Source organism: Lineus longissimus, chromosome 2, assembly GCF_910592395.1.
Source record: "Lineus longissimus chromosome 2, tnLinLong1.2, whole genome shotgun sequence".
NCBI classification, from domain to species: domain Eukaryota; kingdom Metazoa; phylum Nemertea; class Pilidiophora; order Heteronemertea; family Lineidae; genus Lineus; species Lineus longissimus.
This window is the reverse complement of record NC_088309.1, coordinates 5006036-5020256: the sequence shown is the minus strand read 5'-3', so window position 1 is coordinate 5020256 and position 14221 is coordinate 5006036. Positions and strand designations below refer to the sequence as shown.

The following is a 14221-nucleotide window of genomic DNA, read 5'->3' as shown; positions in this document are numbered from 1 at the left end:
TTGAAATGTAAATTTCATAGCGATGATATTTATGATTGTACAGTTTAATGTGGTATCTTGTTTTTAACATAAAGCTGTAATAGGGTCTGCGTATTAATACCCGGAAATATATCGGAATGTAAACAACAGCACATGGAAAATAATACAAAAATAGAATCCAATTATTGATTTAATAATAAATTATTGTTGTCCTGTGATTATCGGGAGAACAAAGCCTAGACGGCATTCAGCTGTGGGCTGGCAAGTGCGTGGAGGCTTGTGGGTTGAACAAAGAAGACGAACAGCTGTAAAGCCTCATGGCCACGTTGACATGGTAATTATTTGAACGAGGAAAACTGAGACTGGGACCGAGAACTAGCTTCAATCAATTAGCCCTAGCTAGGGACGAATTATCTTAGTCTACACTTCTATAAGCGGGGGGGGGGGGGGGTTATTTCTCTAGTCTTATCTAAAGCATGGTTATCATAATGCCATAATCCCTTAAAGAGTGGTTAGGTTATCTGTGTAGACCTACTGTAGAAAAACGCAATGGCTCCTGTTCGATTTACAGTACACTCCGGACGTAGTGGACCGGCCACAGTCTCCCCATGATGAAGAAATGGCCTGCACAGGAGTCTTAATTTGCAGTGACTTTGCAGCGCAGTGGCTTCGAAGCTATTGCAGTTCCCCTCATCACTGAAAAACATTGCCGATGCGACGGATTAGAGACCCAAGCCTCCGAGATTGAAATATTTGCCCCCCCCCCCCATCGGGAACTCACCTTTGGACGGATTTTTCGATTACCAATCAAAAGTTGGACATTGCCGGTGTAGAAGTAGAAAATGTCCCCCTGGAAAACTGTCAGGATTATGGTATATGGTTCTATGTAGATGCCATGACTCTCATAGCGGCTCAGATTTAAGGATGTATTATCCATGGAAAAAATACCAAAGCTTTGGCACACCTTCTTACCATAAAATATTTGTTCTATACATACTTTCTCCCTGTACGGTTAAGATATTTTAACTTCTGTGTATTATAGGGGACGGAATGATGAACCTCGTTCGCAAATCGTACAGCAATGTTTTGGAAAAAATCCCGTCTGCAAAAAAAAACAGAATCCAACGGACTCACATTTTGTCATCGTTAGAAATGATTTAGAAGAGTTGTCATACAACCCAACGAACGTCAATGAACGGTTTATATTGGCTTTAATGCTAAATAACAACTCCTTTTACGTGCACTTTTTCGCATTATAAACATTATTTCTTGACATGTCACCCATAACCTGATCCGCTTAGACGCCCCGCTATCGGCCCAGGGGTCCTTTCGACTCAAGTCACAGACGACTTGCGCTCAACGAAAGAAAACTATATAATAATCAAGTTATTGTATACATGTACTCTGGTAACGGGCCTTTGGACTGGAAAGTAATTGGTCTTGACCAAAACCAATCAGATGGGCAATCCTATGCAATACACATCAATATTTACCTAACGGAAATCAATCGATTCATTGGCAACTCAAGTTACTTGGACGGTAGTTGAACATATTTTTTTTGTCAGGAGTGGTGTCTCTCAAGGAATTTACAATGGAGCCGATAGATCCTATGGATTCTTACGCTCACCGCAGGGTAGGTAGATTACGGATACCCCATACCAACAAATAAAGGGAGGTAAAGCTGGCTTTTATATGAAAATTAATATCTGTCAGAAGTAGGCGTTATTTCACTTGAGAGCAGACAGTTCTATATGTATTCCTCAAGGAGAAAGGTTTGTGTATGAATCTTTGGATCAAATTTTCTGCATCGAATTTCTTCTGATTCTTTAGTCTCCCTCTGAATACCGCTGGTCTCCACAAATTGAGTATGGTAAAACGAATTTTCTTGTTTGATGGGTGTTTTCTTCGTGAAACGATTGGTGGCTGTTCTTTGGTGTTCTCCCTCTTGGAAATCCGGGAGACAAGTTGACAATTTTCTCTATCTCTTGACTCTGAGTCTATAGAGAAAGTGACAAATAGTTATCATCCCAAAAGTTCAAGACCTTATGGTATCATTCGTGTCTCTAATACCCGTAAGTGCCGTGTAATGTTTTATCAAATACATATCATTTAAAGTTCAACTGAACAGGCTAAAAAAGGTCTGCCGACAACAAACAACATGAAGTTGACCCAGTATGCATCACTGAAACAGTTAATTTCCAATGGACCGTTTCATTTTAATTCGCAAACTAAAACCGTATTTTTACTGTATTGCATGCATTATTTTTGTGCGTCAAAGTGATTAAACATGAATGATTCAATATGTAAGCTTACATTATTATATTAGAGAGGAAGGATTGATTTAGTACAAACATTATGCTTGGTAGTGTAATTCCCTTTCGAAGCATTGATACCGTTATTTTGACGTAATCACCATGGTTTAAGCTTACACTGATCCGAAAAGCTTTTGAAAGAAGATAACTCCAATAATTTTGATAATGTATCATGGGTTCGGAAAGAGTTCAAAATATGTTTCCAAATTAGCCCCTCTTTTCCTGCCTTTAAGCTCGCGTATGGAATTTCAATAGCAATGACTCGACGCATCGATTGCTCATGCGAAACCCCAACTCAGTTTCTTTTTCACAGCTATTAATCTCGTTTCAGTTTCCGGCTTTCGACAAATCCATCCTGCATGACAGAAGTTTGCCAAGCTCTCTCCGGCACTCGGCGCCTGGACTACCCTTTTTCGAACCACAGGTGGAATATCCGGACACCAAGCGACTTCTCAGGCACCGACCAGGTTTTTATATTATAATATTGAATAATAATTGCCAATTTTTACCAATTTTACATTTGCAACTGTCCTCGAACCATGCGTCTAATCGCAACAGCAAATAACATAAGATCCGAAACTTTTTCGATGACACAAACACGCCAATAGATTGCTCATGAATTGTTTATCTTTTCTTCTTCATTCTTTGATACTTTATAATGACATGTTAAAACGTTCAATTAAACTGTCCGAACTAGCACACATATATAGTTTATCATATAAATCTTTTGAGACGAGATGAATGTATATATATATATATAAATGTCCCACGGTCACGACACGAATTTCCCTTTCACTTGAGCTATGTCGTTGAATGAAGCTTTTCGTGTTGATAAAACCAAAAATAAAGTGGCAATATGTTATAAGAGATGAGGTGTGGGATGAATCGGTGAACTTTCGTCAGGCTACATGTACAGTAAATAACGAAAACACGTTACAAAAACAGAGATCAGTCATATTTAAGCTCAAGGTAAATAATATGTTTGTGTTATAAAAATGTCCGAAATCACAAAAAAGCAAAAATGCCACCAACCACCGGCGGGACTCGAACCCGCAATCCTCGGCTTAGGAGGCCGATGCCTTATCCATTGGGCCACGGTGGCAGACTGTCCACTATGTGGTTAATTTGTGAATGAGCTATAATGCACGTGGGTCAAGTGCAACGCACGCGCCTTCCGACTGTAAATCCGGCCAAGAGCTATCGCACCGTTAAACCCATTGCTGTTGTTGTTACCCGAGGGATGCAGTAAGCTACGCCTGGGCAAATATCATCTTTGTCTAAACATTAGTTCTACGACGAGATTCGCCTCACCAATTTGCACTTTATATATATATCTGATCTTGCAGAAATCACCTCAGGGTGAGGACTTCCTTCATTGTATGCCTCGCCCCAAGTTTTATCAAAAATAAGAAACCATTACTGTCGTCGAGCTATGATTGCTGTCATTCTGGCTATCATGCTGTGGCCACGACCTATTCAAAGTAAACCATGGTGCATTTCTAATTATGATCATTATTTGCAATAAAGCGACACTCCACTGATTCACATCAATACATCAGTCTTGGCGTTATTAAACATATCCGTTTTTAAAGAACTAGCTGCATTATGGTTACCGTCAAAAGGAATATTGTTGATCCAATGCGGTAGACACATTTGTTGTGATAAACTGCAGTGTAGCATACAAGATGTCAGGTGAGAAAAGTCCCATCCGGGAATCTTGTGTGTCCGAATTTTAGAGATAGGCCTATGTTTTCTCAGTTTCGTTTAGCGTCATGTGGTTGCTTACAACTAGGGACGCTATAGATTAAAAGTACAAATGTAATCTATAATGTAGTGTCCGTGTTAGAACCAACTGACCTGATAAAGCGGCTGAGTATTAAATCTTAAAATCCCAAATTTTGCCGATTCTATCGAATGGATTCTATATTCCTTATCACCAGCATCAATTTTCCGCGTTTTGAACTTGAAGACAAATGAATTGCGGAAAGTATGTCAAAGATGTGCAACGATGACCTTGTCTTTCAGTCACTGAAGCTCTGAGGTTGTTCTGGTTAACCCACGGACGCGACACCAAACCCAACAGTAAGCAGCGCTCGAACTCCTGTGGTGTGATGGAGAGACGCCTGCGGCAGCCACCGAGTCAAGTCCGCGACAGGGAGCGAGAATTGACTTCCGCCAAATATTATACAGCCGTGACAAGAAGAAATCCGAAACCCCCAAAGAGTCCAGAGTATGATGCGTTGACCAGATCGTTTGTGCCGATGCCGAATCTCTTCGATGACGATATTGAAAGGAACTACACTCGAAAGAGTATAGATAACTGGGTGAACGAAGTCGCAAAGTAAGTGTTACTCTGAACAGAAGTTACTATTATAAAGGTTGTGCAATATTTTTACGACTCCGACTACGCGGACCGGCGACCGGAGACGACGTGATTCAGTCTCGTGGGCAAAGTCATGAAGTACATCACACGGGACGAGACGAGTTTTTTGGAGTGTCACGTAGAAGATGAACGACAAGAACGTACCACTAATTTCATAACAAAGGTTCACTTGGTGGCCTCGGCCTCGAAAAATCATGATCTTTGACATTATTTGATTGAGATACGTCCCTTTATCATTTCAGGCCAGTGTCACCACCAGTCAAGGTCACAGTGCCCTACCCCTGCGACACACCTGAACCCACACTGAAGCGTAAACCCAATCCGCTACAGTTCAAAAAGTGTATGTACTATAACGCAAACCCACCCATTCCAAAAAGAAACTATTACATCAATCCAGAATGGATATCGGAAAATTTGAGGAGTAATTTACAATTTGGGACACCGCCACTGAATAAGTTACGGGTTAAGCCCCTCAGATGAGGTTGAGACGAAGACAATGTTTTCAAAGACGTTTTGTCGTTCTCGTGCTTCTCATCTGGCAACTGTCAACTCGGCCAGGAGCTGTAGAAATTCTGTAGACAACAGTCCACCACTTCTAGAAATGCACTTGGCGTGATCGTGACCGAGTTAACAGATTGAAATCTATTGACGATTCACTACAATTACGAGTATGGATTTTATACACACGCATGCACAGAACTATTCTATTGGATTTCAAAAATACTTCATGCGAGGATACATATCTTCCAATATGGATATGGATAAAAACACAATAATTGAGGAGCACTCTGAACTTAGCACATTCTGTGATATTTCGTGTGTTTTTAGACTTGTGAATGAACACTCTACCATTGGTTTTGTTGGGTTGCTGGTGAACGCCTCGCCTCACAACAGTGTCCCTGGAGACAAAAACAGGTGATCAATGACATTGACAAGACGAATAACGCCGATAAATGCATCCACGTCGTTTGTGAGCAGGGCCAAAGAAGCGACCATTGACCCCCGATTTCCTTCGGATGGCGACCTCCCAGATTGTCGCAATTTGTTTGGTTGCAGTTTTACTCGCTGGCGATATATTTTAAATACAGCCCCTGTCTTAAAGGGGCTGGTGTGGGCCGTCTTGACCTTACAAGCGTTAACAGCACAGCGTCGGATAGAAAGATGAGATGCCTAACCGCAAGCAGGTGTTGACCAGCGCAAGCCACAACCCTGTCATCACAACCGCAGTGATCAGAGACCAACTGCGATTTTCCTAACTTTCGCTATTGTAATGTTGACTGTCAAATTAAAAAGAATGACGCATCTACAGTTTGGGTTACATTTCTTTTTTATGACAACATGAACACGATATGAATAGAGTACTGATATGTTTGTCCTGTATCTCACAGTCATCGAAATGTAATCATCACTGAATCGTATACAACCAAGGACCCTACTGTGCAGACGTCACCTTAAGACTACCATTATGACCCCCTAGTTCCTGCCTACAGTCCCCCTTTAACTAGATCCATGTACTCCTTAAATATCTTGTGATAGTCCTCCTTATGTTCCCTCAAATGACCAACATGTACAGATTCCGGCCAGTATTTGTCTAGCACCTTCAAATCGCGCTCCTTTCTCCAAATGTGAAGCAAGTTCTTTATTGACTCTGGATCAGCCATTGGGTCATTTCCGCTGTGTAGAAACAGATTTGGTGACCCTGGTCGCCCCCCAATTTGCTGATGAAAATACTCTATGGATTTGTTATAAAAGTTGGTGGTGTATGCTTTGGTCACTCCAAAGTACAACAAGCTCGTCTGAACTATCACTGACTGAATCAATGTATTTGATGACACATTTGTTGCCAGGCCTGACGCCATTCGCTCTAGTCCACCTGCCACAACACTGTCAAAAACCTGTCCAACGATGCGGTCTTTAAGATGACTGTATTCCTGATGTGACGACATCTCCATGTGGAAGACAGTGTAAGCGTACGCACCGATTGAAGCAGCATGGACCATCAATGTGTCGTTAGTCTCTTCCACCATTTTATGGATTGAAGGAATTATCTCTAAAACCTCCTTCTCAATGGATTTTGGCCAGAGAAATCCAACTCTAGAGTTACAATGAAGTTCGATTACATCCATTCCAGCCTCGTGGTACAGTTCCACATACTTCAGTATCCCTCGTTTGGTAGCACCGAGCCAGGGAAAGAACAGCACTCGAGGTTGGTGTGAGTTTTGAGCACTGTACTTGGTTGGAGCTTGGTGATACGTGATGTATTTGGAGCCATGCAGTGGTGTCGTAGTAAGGCATTGACTCCGTACCAGATTCAAATTGCTTCTGCGGAGCATCAAGATTCCCTGCAACGACAAGAGGGGCGCTGTTTTATCATGAAGCTATAAACATAAGAAGTGGTCTCTGAAGAGATGATACTCGGGCCGGATGGTACAGAACAAGATAGACACTGCATGGACTGGCTATTGGGACTAGAGAGCACACTGGGGAAAATGCCTTTGGGAACCTTTGCGTGTCCTTATTTCATTTATCTTCCGAAGACGTATCCGTACCAATGAAATAAAATCCCGGCCGCTATTAAAAGCATACTAGCATTGTACCCGTGGCGCAGGCAGGTTCAAATGGGCTATACCTTGAATAGATTGAATTGCAATGAAAATATAATGCAATATCAAAGGAGCAATATCGAAGAGACAAATTAAACCAACCATTTGTCCACAAACTCGGACCTAGCTGTGGCGTGCTGTATGCGTGCATATAAAAGTATATCAGTTGGTCCGATAGAGATGATGAGGCAATGCCTCGTTCCTTAGTCAGCAATATATATCCTTTTTATACGGAGAAGAAGAAGTACCCAGATAGGCCTTCACATGTCGGCCTCCAAATGGCTCGAACCAATTGCACTATCACTACTAAAACTTTAAAATGCGTGCTCCTCCTACATGTAGCATGATCTCGGGCAAGGCACTTAGTCGACAGGCAAGCTAGAAGTTCAGCACCGTGAGCAGCTCCTTGATAAGGCCATGCCAAGTTCAGAGTGCCTCTTCAGATACATCAAGTTTTGAAAGCTGTGGTGAGCACATAAACATACCATTGTAACCTTAATTTGAAAATCCCTTCATAATCAAGGGCTAGCTCTGGCTAATACAGTACCAATATACGATAGACCATCAATTTGACCCCAGCTCCTTACTGCGGGAAAACCCAAGTCCAGCAACCAAAAGTATCAAAATACATTTTTGTTTACATTTGAACTGCACACATGCGTTTGTTTACAATTTCTTTCCCGCGAAATCTCGAAGATCAGGTGACCTACAATCGTGGATTGAAAATAACATTAACCTTGGTTCAGCAGGTCAACACGTGTACAGGCTGTTCCAGTCATCCCCCTACAGCCAGCCGTTCAACAGGTAGTGTTAGTCACCCCACAGGGAGTGCAGGTGATTCATTAATCCCCTGCATAACTGAACAGCAATGGCTTGGCTTCCGTGAGTGATAAGGAGAATTGACCGTGTCCGATTAAAAATCCCTCATTACTGCTCCGCTGAAGTAAATTTCCGAAAATAAACATGACGTTGCATCAGGATAACATATCACCTGCAAACGTGCAAAATTTCGAGACGAAACACGACCCCCAAATGGCACTTTAGCGAGCCGCCTTATAGTATTATGATATAGATGCTTACATTATATCGCGGACTAAGATATGTTGTGTATTCGGTCACCTTTGGGCCATCCTGAGGAAATCATGGGTAAATGATCGCTTTGCAGGTTCGGAGAAGCGAACATTAACCCCCACCCAATTTCCTCAGGATGCCTTCGTGCAAACACGTACTCGTACATTTTGTATTGATTTTTACGCTTCTTTTACCCATTCATTCCGATCTAACCAGGATTGTACGCGCACCGTTAATTGTCGGCATGGCAAATGACCTATATGGAAGTCGGTGTCATCCTAAGTTAACTTTGCATCGCTGCTGTTGGCGTAACCAATAAGGAGATCCGGTGTGACAGCGGATATAGTCCCCCTGGAGTCATAGTCCGGTAGCATTGTATTTGATCAATTAAGCAGCATGATCTAAAAAATCATCTCGACTTTTTGAAGCAAACGGCTTGCCATACAACCCTAACCAAAACATTTAGCAATGCGGGCTATTGTTACACGGACTATCAGCTCTAGGACTACTATCCCTTGCACACCTGGCACGTCTAATGATGACATGAAATCGGTGTCGGGCCTACCTGGACACTGAATATCATCCAGTTGGTTACCATGGTCACCATGTCTATAAAGATTCCCATTATAACATCCAGTGCCGCCATGGCTTTAGCAGCTTCTCCGAGTCAATGAATAAACATAATGTATCATAATGTAATACACTGATGCGAGTAATGCCGACTACTTCCGAAGCCCGCATCCATTCCGCGACCGGTATGATTGCTCAAATCATGTAATGGTTTTTAGCCGTTGCTGAATTTATATGCTATAGTCCATTCAGAGGTAAATGTCACTGTCCCTTTTGTCTCTGTGCGAAACAACTGAGTAGTTTTTGCACAGCAGTCCAAAAATTAAGGGCAGCGACATTGACGACGGCTCCTGAGTGAGTTCACAGTAACACCTTCAGGCTTAGGGTTTTCATCCTGCGCTTCAGGGCCTTTCACTCGGTACCTATTACCAAATGTCACTGTCCCTTTGAACTGCTGTGCGAAAAGTGTACGCATATAACTGACCCTGGTATGGTATTGCTGGGGGTATGTCCAGAGACTGAGAGAGAAGGTCAGTGGTCATAGGCCACTGAAGCTCACAATGTAGAGTGTCAGAAACATTGTAAATGGATTCAGGCAGAAGAGGGAGCAAGAAATCAAAAGAGGTTTCGAATAGTCAATGTTCAAAAAATTTTAAATAGTGAAAACTATTTTTCTCGGACACACTGTAAAGTGAAGCGAGTTTCGTTCCAGTTATCCTTCCCTATTTTATACTTATTCAAATACTGGTCACTGATTGATCAATTTCAATAGCGGCCATTTTGAATTGTATGCACTGTGTACAAATGTACACAACAAGTCCATTGATTGTACAGATTCGCATCTTCAACACCACATCTTCATGCATGTCATGGTGAGTATAGTTATAAATGATCGAAATAGTGTTGGAATGGTTAGTAATCTATCGGCACCGCTTCGACATCGTTGCCACGTTCATCATGCGCTCGTTGGGTCGGGTCGTTCTCGAAACCCAAAGATTTTTTGTCCAAAATATAGGCCTAGTGAGAAATGCAGTTAGCTGGTTGGAGTGTCAGGCAGTGTAGGCCTACAACTTACATTGTTCCACATGATGCGTGCTTATTTCTTAAATTAATTCTGTATCGGATTCAGTGACGTTCGATGCGAATGTACAATACAAGGCTTGATGTACACACCGTAGACCTACGTGTACAGTCTGTGTTACTGTTATATAATGGTCTAGGAAGGTGAATAATCAATAATAGACTTTGACAGTCCAAAAGATGAGAGCCACCTATTGCTGGTTTACTTCACTATCCTGCCAGCCTAGTATAGGCCTATTAAAACCAACCAGCCTGAGGTTGGCTTGTTGGCTACTTATTCCTTATTCTAAATTACTTTATCCCCGAGTCAGACAGTGAAGAGTTATGCCATTGCCATGTATGACGTAAGGCATATTCATGGGTGTAGTTAGCATCGCTCTTTGACCCATCAATGATTTGAGCCTTCGCCTTTATACTTCTCACTCGCTGTACTTTCATGTGCAATCGACGCTGATTTGTCAATAAGTGGTCCGAAGCCCTATTATTTTTCTCTAAGTTTTCAATTCATGTAAAAAAATGATACATCCCTCTTTCGTTCTAATTTCAGATGTCATGAATTTCCATCCAAGAAAAGAAAACTTTTCCTATCAATTTGATGTTTATGGACCCAGAAGACCGTATTCAGAGCGTTTTCATAATGTAGGAACTGATTCACATACTGTTCCGTTAACAGTGGTACCAGAGACTTTCAATAGATGTCGGCATTCACGTTGCCGACCATACAAAAATCAGATGGATCTCAACGTCAGTAAAACGCAGCCAACTTGGGATAGTAGAAATCTTGCTGAAACAAGACAGTCTTGTGTTTCAGGTAGGGGGTCGCTTGTAAGGAAAGTAAACTATCGACAAAGAGTATGTGGTAGAGGCAGAGGCAGGAGTTGTAGGAATCATAACAACAAGACACCGAAAACTGGATATACCAACCCACATCCGTCTGACACAACTACTTCTACATGCACTTTTGATTCTGTTGATATTCCTTTCACAAGAGTGAAGTCTGTTATTTTGGATTGCTCCTCTAAAGAATCAACTGAGAGCTGTTCTGGAGGTAGTGATTCTATGGCAAAAGGTGGCCGTGTCGTGAGGAAATCATTTACATCTGTCAGGGATAAAAATTCAGAGAAGTCTGATGAACCTGATAATAGTAAGAAATGTGTGACAGTCTTGAAAGTAAGTGCTGCAGATTCAGACCCTTGTTTGTCTGAAGAAGCCAAAGTAAGTCCCCAACCTGTGTCTCATGATGTTCCAGATATCCCAGAACTGAGTATGTCAGACTTCACCATTCAGTTTGAAAACAAACAGCCAAAAAAGCAAAATAGAAGAAGGTATGACAAAGATCAGACTTTGTGTGGAAATGAGGGAGTTAGTGTGCTCTCTCCATTCAGTCAGAAAGCAGATACGCCAGAACTTAGTATGTCAGATTTCACCATCCAGTTTGAGGACGAGCAGCCAATAAAACCTAAGAAAAGACGACATGCTAAAGTTGTCTCTGATAAGACATTGTCCAGAAATGTGGGAGTCCGTGTACCCACATCATCTGCTCAGATACAAAACTCTTCAAATCTTCCTGAATTGGATATGTCTGACTTCACTATACAGTTCGAAGATGAGCAGTCGAAAGGTAACAAAAGGAGAAGGGAAAAAGTCTGCTCACCAAAAAAGAATCGTAGGCGTAGCCGCTTGTCTATTGATATAGATCTTGCCAATATCCTCATTAGTCCTGTAGTAGACAGTCCTGATCTTCTACTTCCTATGCCAAGCATGCGACGCTCTTCAAGACTGCGAAGAAAATCTGTTGAACTTTACCGCAATTGTATAAAATCAGCTGAGATAGTGTCTGACATTGCAAACCATGAACCAAAAGGAAACAATTCTGAGCCATCACTTTTGTCTACTGCTGCCTCTACGGCAAGTTGCATTCTTTCTGATTCTGAAAGTTGTAGTTTTTTACCAAAAACTCTAGAATCTGGGTGTTCAGTGTCATCAAATCCCAGGGATAGTCCTCAAGTACATGTCAAATGTAATGAAGAAGAGGTGCCAACCCCTGATTCTCGTAAAATCGAACTTTCTACTACAATGGAATCAAAAGTAAAATCAGTTGAAATTGTTACTTGTAATAGTCCAGGCAGTGGTAGGCCTTCGTGTAGTTCAGTCAAGTGTACTACTGCATTGGAATCTGGTTCAGATGTCACAGAAACAGTTTCCTTGGTCATGGAGGACAATGTTTCCCAAGGAGATACTAGTGATTCTTTGGTAAATTATCTCAAGTCGAATAAGCCTGCAGTCCAGAGTAAGGAGTGTGATCTAAAACCTGCTTCTAAATCGTCTACCAAGAGACCAGTGAGAACCAGACCACAGAGAATTCTTCTCACACAAAGTCCAAGTACCCCTGATGCACCATCACCTCAGATCAAGAATTGTCGTCGAAAGAGTAAAGGAAAAGAACAAAAAATAAACATTGAGGAATTGTACCGCAACAAAAACTTTAAAATGCCTGAGGTGAGATCATGGGAGACCATTTATGAGAGTCCAGGTCCTGGTCAGGGAGACTTGGGGAAAAAGAAATTGAAGCGCAGCCTGATGTTTGAGGAGGATCCAAACATGCACGCGAAGTATAAGAAGCGTCGCAAGAGAGCAATTAAGAACGGGTGGAAACCACTCAGCAAAGCCAAGCTTGAGAAAGCAGATAAAAAGTTGTTGGAAAAGTTGAAAACATTTGAAGAAGAACTTGAACTCCTAAAAATAGAAAATTCAGAGGTTGAAGGCATCTCCACGATAGGGTCAACTCCGACTGCAGTAGCCAACTTGGTGGGCTTCCGCTGTGTTGAGAAGGATGTCTTGTCCCCTGCTGTAAAATCTGACTCTGTGGCCATTGGGGTAATCTGTAAAAGTTCCGAGTCCAGTCCTCTGGTGAATCCTGGAATTGATGTTGCCTGCCTTGAAGGAGATGTCTCTGTCCCGTGTGATGGCTCTACTGATTCAAATTGGCTCGAGGATCAGCGTATTCGAAATATTTGGTATGTATCATAAGGTTCAGTATAAGCTTTAAATACAGAACTTAAATTCAAGGCCACCTTTTACTCTATCCCCCCCCCAAACTATTTTACTTTGGACATACGTGATAGATCTTGATGATAGTGTAAGCTGTATATGTAACTTTTTTTGCAGCCAAACCAAGACCAATTCTCCTGAAGATTCAGAGGTTCTCCCCTTAGATGGCACTGGCAGCAAAAGTCCGACAAATGATGTGGCACCGTGTAAGTCTGCAAACGTTGAATCTCCAGAGGCAGCAGAAGTAGTTGAGAAGGAGGAAAAGAAAAAGGAATCGTTGAAAGACCAATCTTATTCTGCTTCAACTCCGAACAGTGTACCTAATCAGCCCTCTGAAAGTGATACAGATGATGACCGAGCAAGAACTTACTGGGAAAAAATGAACATTTTTCAAAATATATTTGCTTAAAAAATGTACTCTTTGTATGTCCACCCTCATGTTATCACATATTATGAGGTGGCAATGTGTAACTAACTTGCTGTACATAATTTTAGGGCTGCCTCAAGTGGGATCTGAGTCTTATACATGTAGATGACTCCCGACTACAGAATGATAAAACAAGATAGCAACTTTGGGTTCTCCAACCACCCCACATGAAATCATCCATTCACAATCAAAACACCACAATTTTCATGAAAATACATATAAAATTGTGTTTTGATCATGCAAAGGCAAATTGATGTGGGTTCTTTGGTGTACCATTGATTGGCCAACCCATGGTTTCTGCCTCAAGTGCCGTTTTTATCCAATGACATTTTAAAATCATTTCATAACTTGTATCATATATGTATGTTCAATATCAATACATTGCATAATTTTGAAAATATGTTGTTTGATTTCTTCAGGATTGCGGTCATGTTGTTCCTCCCTGAAAGCTACTGCAATATGTGATTGTCGTATGCCATGGGATAGGACAGACTATCAATCATCAGACTTGGCCACAGTTAAACTATATCGAAAGCCATGCTCACAAGCAGAGCATGGATGTGATGTCATATCAACGATGGGATGGGAGCATGAAAATGCCAAGCTTTTTGTCCTCGGATGCATAGTGTTTGAGGCAACTGAATACCCTCTCCTGCCCATTGTGTGGAGAGCAATTGGCTACCTGTCCTTCGCTCCCTACATCTCAATTTACCCAATAGGCCAGTTACCTGTTTACATCTACCAA

The 14221-nt window shown here is 41.7% G+C and overlaps 3 protein-coding genes and 1 non-coding gene across 8 annotated transcripts; 2 read left to right on the top strand and 2 right to left on the bottom strand.

The window, feature by feature from the left end:
- Window positions 1-1373: 1373 nt before the first annotated feature.
- LOC135483566 (uncharacterized) lies at window positions 1374-5969 on the top strand. The gene is made up of 4 exons (XM_064764539.1): window positions 1374-1612; window positions 2623-2758; window positions 4317-4632; window positions 4917-5969. The coding sequence occupies exons 1-4, from the start codon at window positions 1571-1573 to the stop codon at window positions 5152-5154; spliced, it is 732 nt and encodes a 243-aa protein (XP_064620609.1). The 5' UTR covers window positions 1374-1570; the 3' UTR covers window positions 5155-5969.
- Window positions 3321-3393, bottom strand: Trnar-ccu (transfer RNA arginine (anticodon CCU)). The gene has a single exon. It is a non-coding gene; the product is annotated as a tRNA-Arg (tRNA).
- A 37-nt stretch (window positions 5970-6006) lies between the features above and the next one.
- On the bottom strand, window positions 6007-10081 carry LOC135503036 (uncharacterized). 2 transcript variants are annotated; one of them, XM_064796316.1, is made up of 2 exons: window positions 9994-10081; window positions 6007-7016 (listed from the first exon to the last, which is right to left on the bottom strand). In XM_064796316.1, the coding sequence occupies exons 1-2, from the start codon at window positions 10003-10005 to the stop codon at window positions 6159-6161; spliced, it is 870 nt and encodes a 289-aa protein (XP_064652386.1). In that variant the 5' UTR covers window positions 10006-10081; the 3' UTR covers window positions 6007-6158. The 2 variants fall into 2 exon arrangements, with proteins under 2 accessions (XP_064652386.1, XP_064652378.1); XM_064796308.1 differs by lacking the exon at window positions 9994-10081 and adding an exon at window positions 8914-9007.
- Window positions 9731-13807, top strand: LOC135503013 (uncharacterized). 4 transcript variants are annotated; one of them, XM_064796294.1, is made up of 4 exons: window positions 9731-9790; window positions 10546-10637; window positions 10810-13015; window positions 13167-13807. In XM_064796294.1, the coding sequence occupies exons 3-4, from the start codon at window positions 11058-11060 to the stop codon at window positions 13456-13458; spliced, it is 2250 nt and encodes a 749-aa protein (XP_064652364.1). In that variant the 5' UTR covers window positions 9731-9790; window positions 10546-10637; window positions 10810-11057; the 3' UTR covers window positions 13459-13807. The 4 variants fall into 4 exon arrangements, with proteins under 4 accessions (XP_064652364.1, XP_064652340.1, XP_064652346.1 ...); XM_064796270.1 differs by having other exon boundaries at window positions 10546-13015; XM_064796276.1 differs by lacking the exon at window positions 9731-9790 and adding an exon at window positions 9804-9829 and having other exon boundaries at window positions 10546-13015.
- The last annotated feature ends 414 nt before the right edge of the window (window positions 13808-14221 follow it).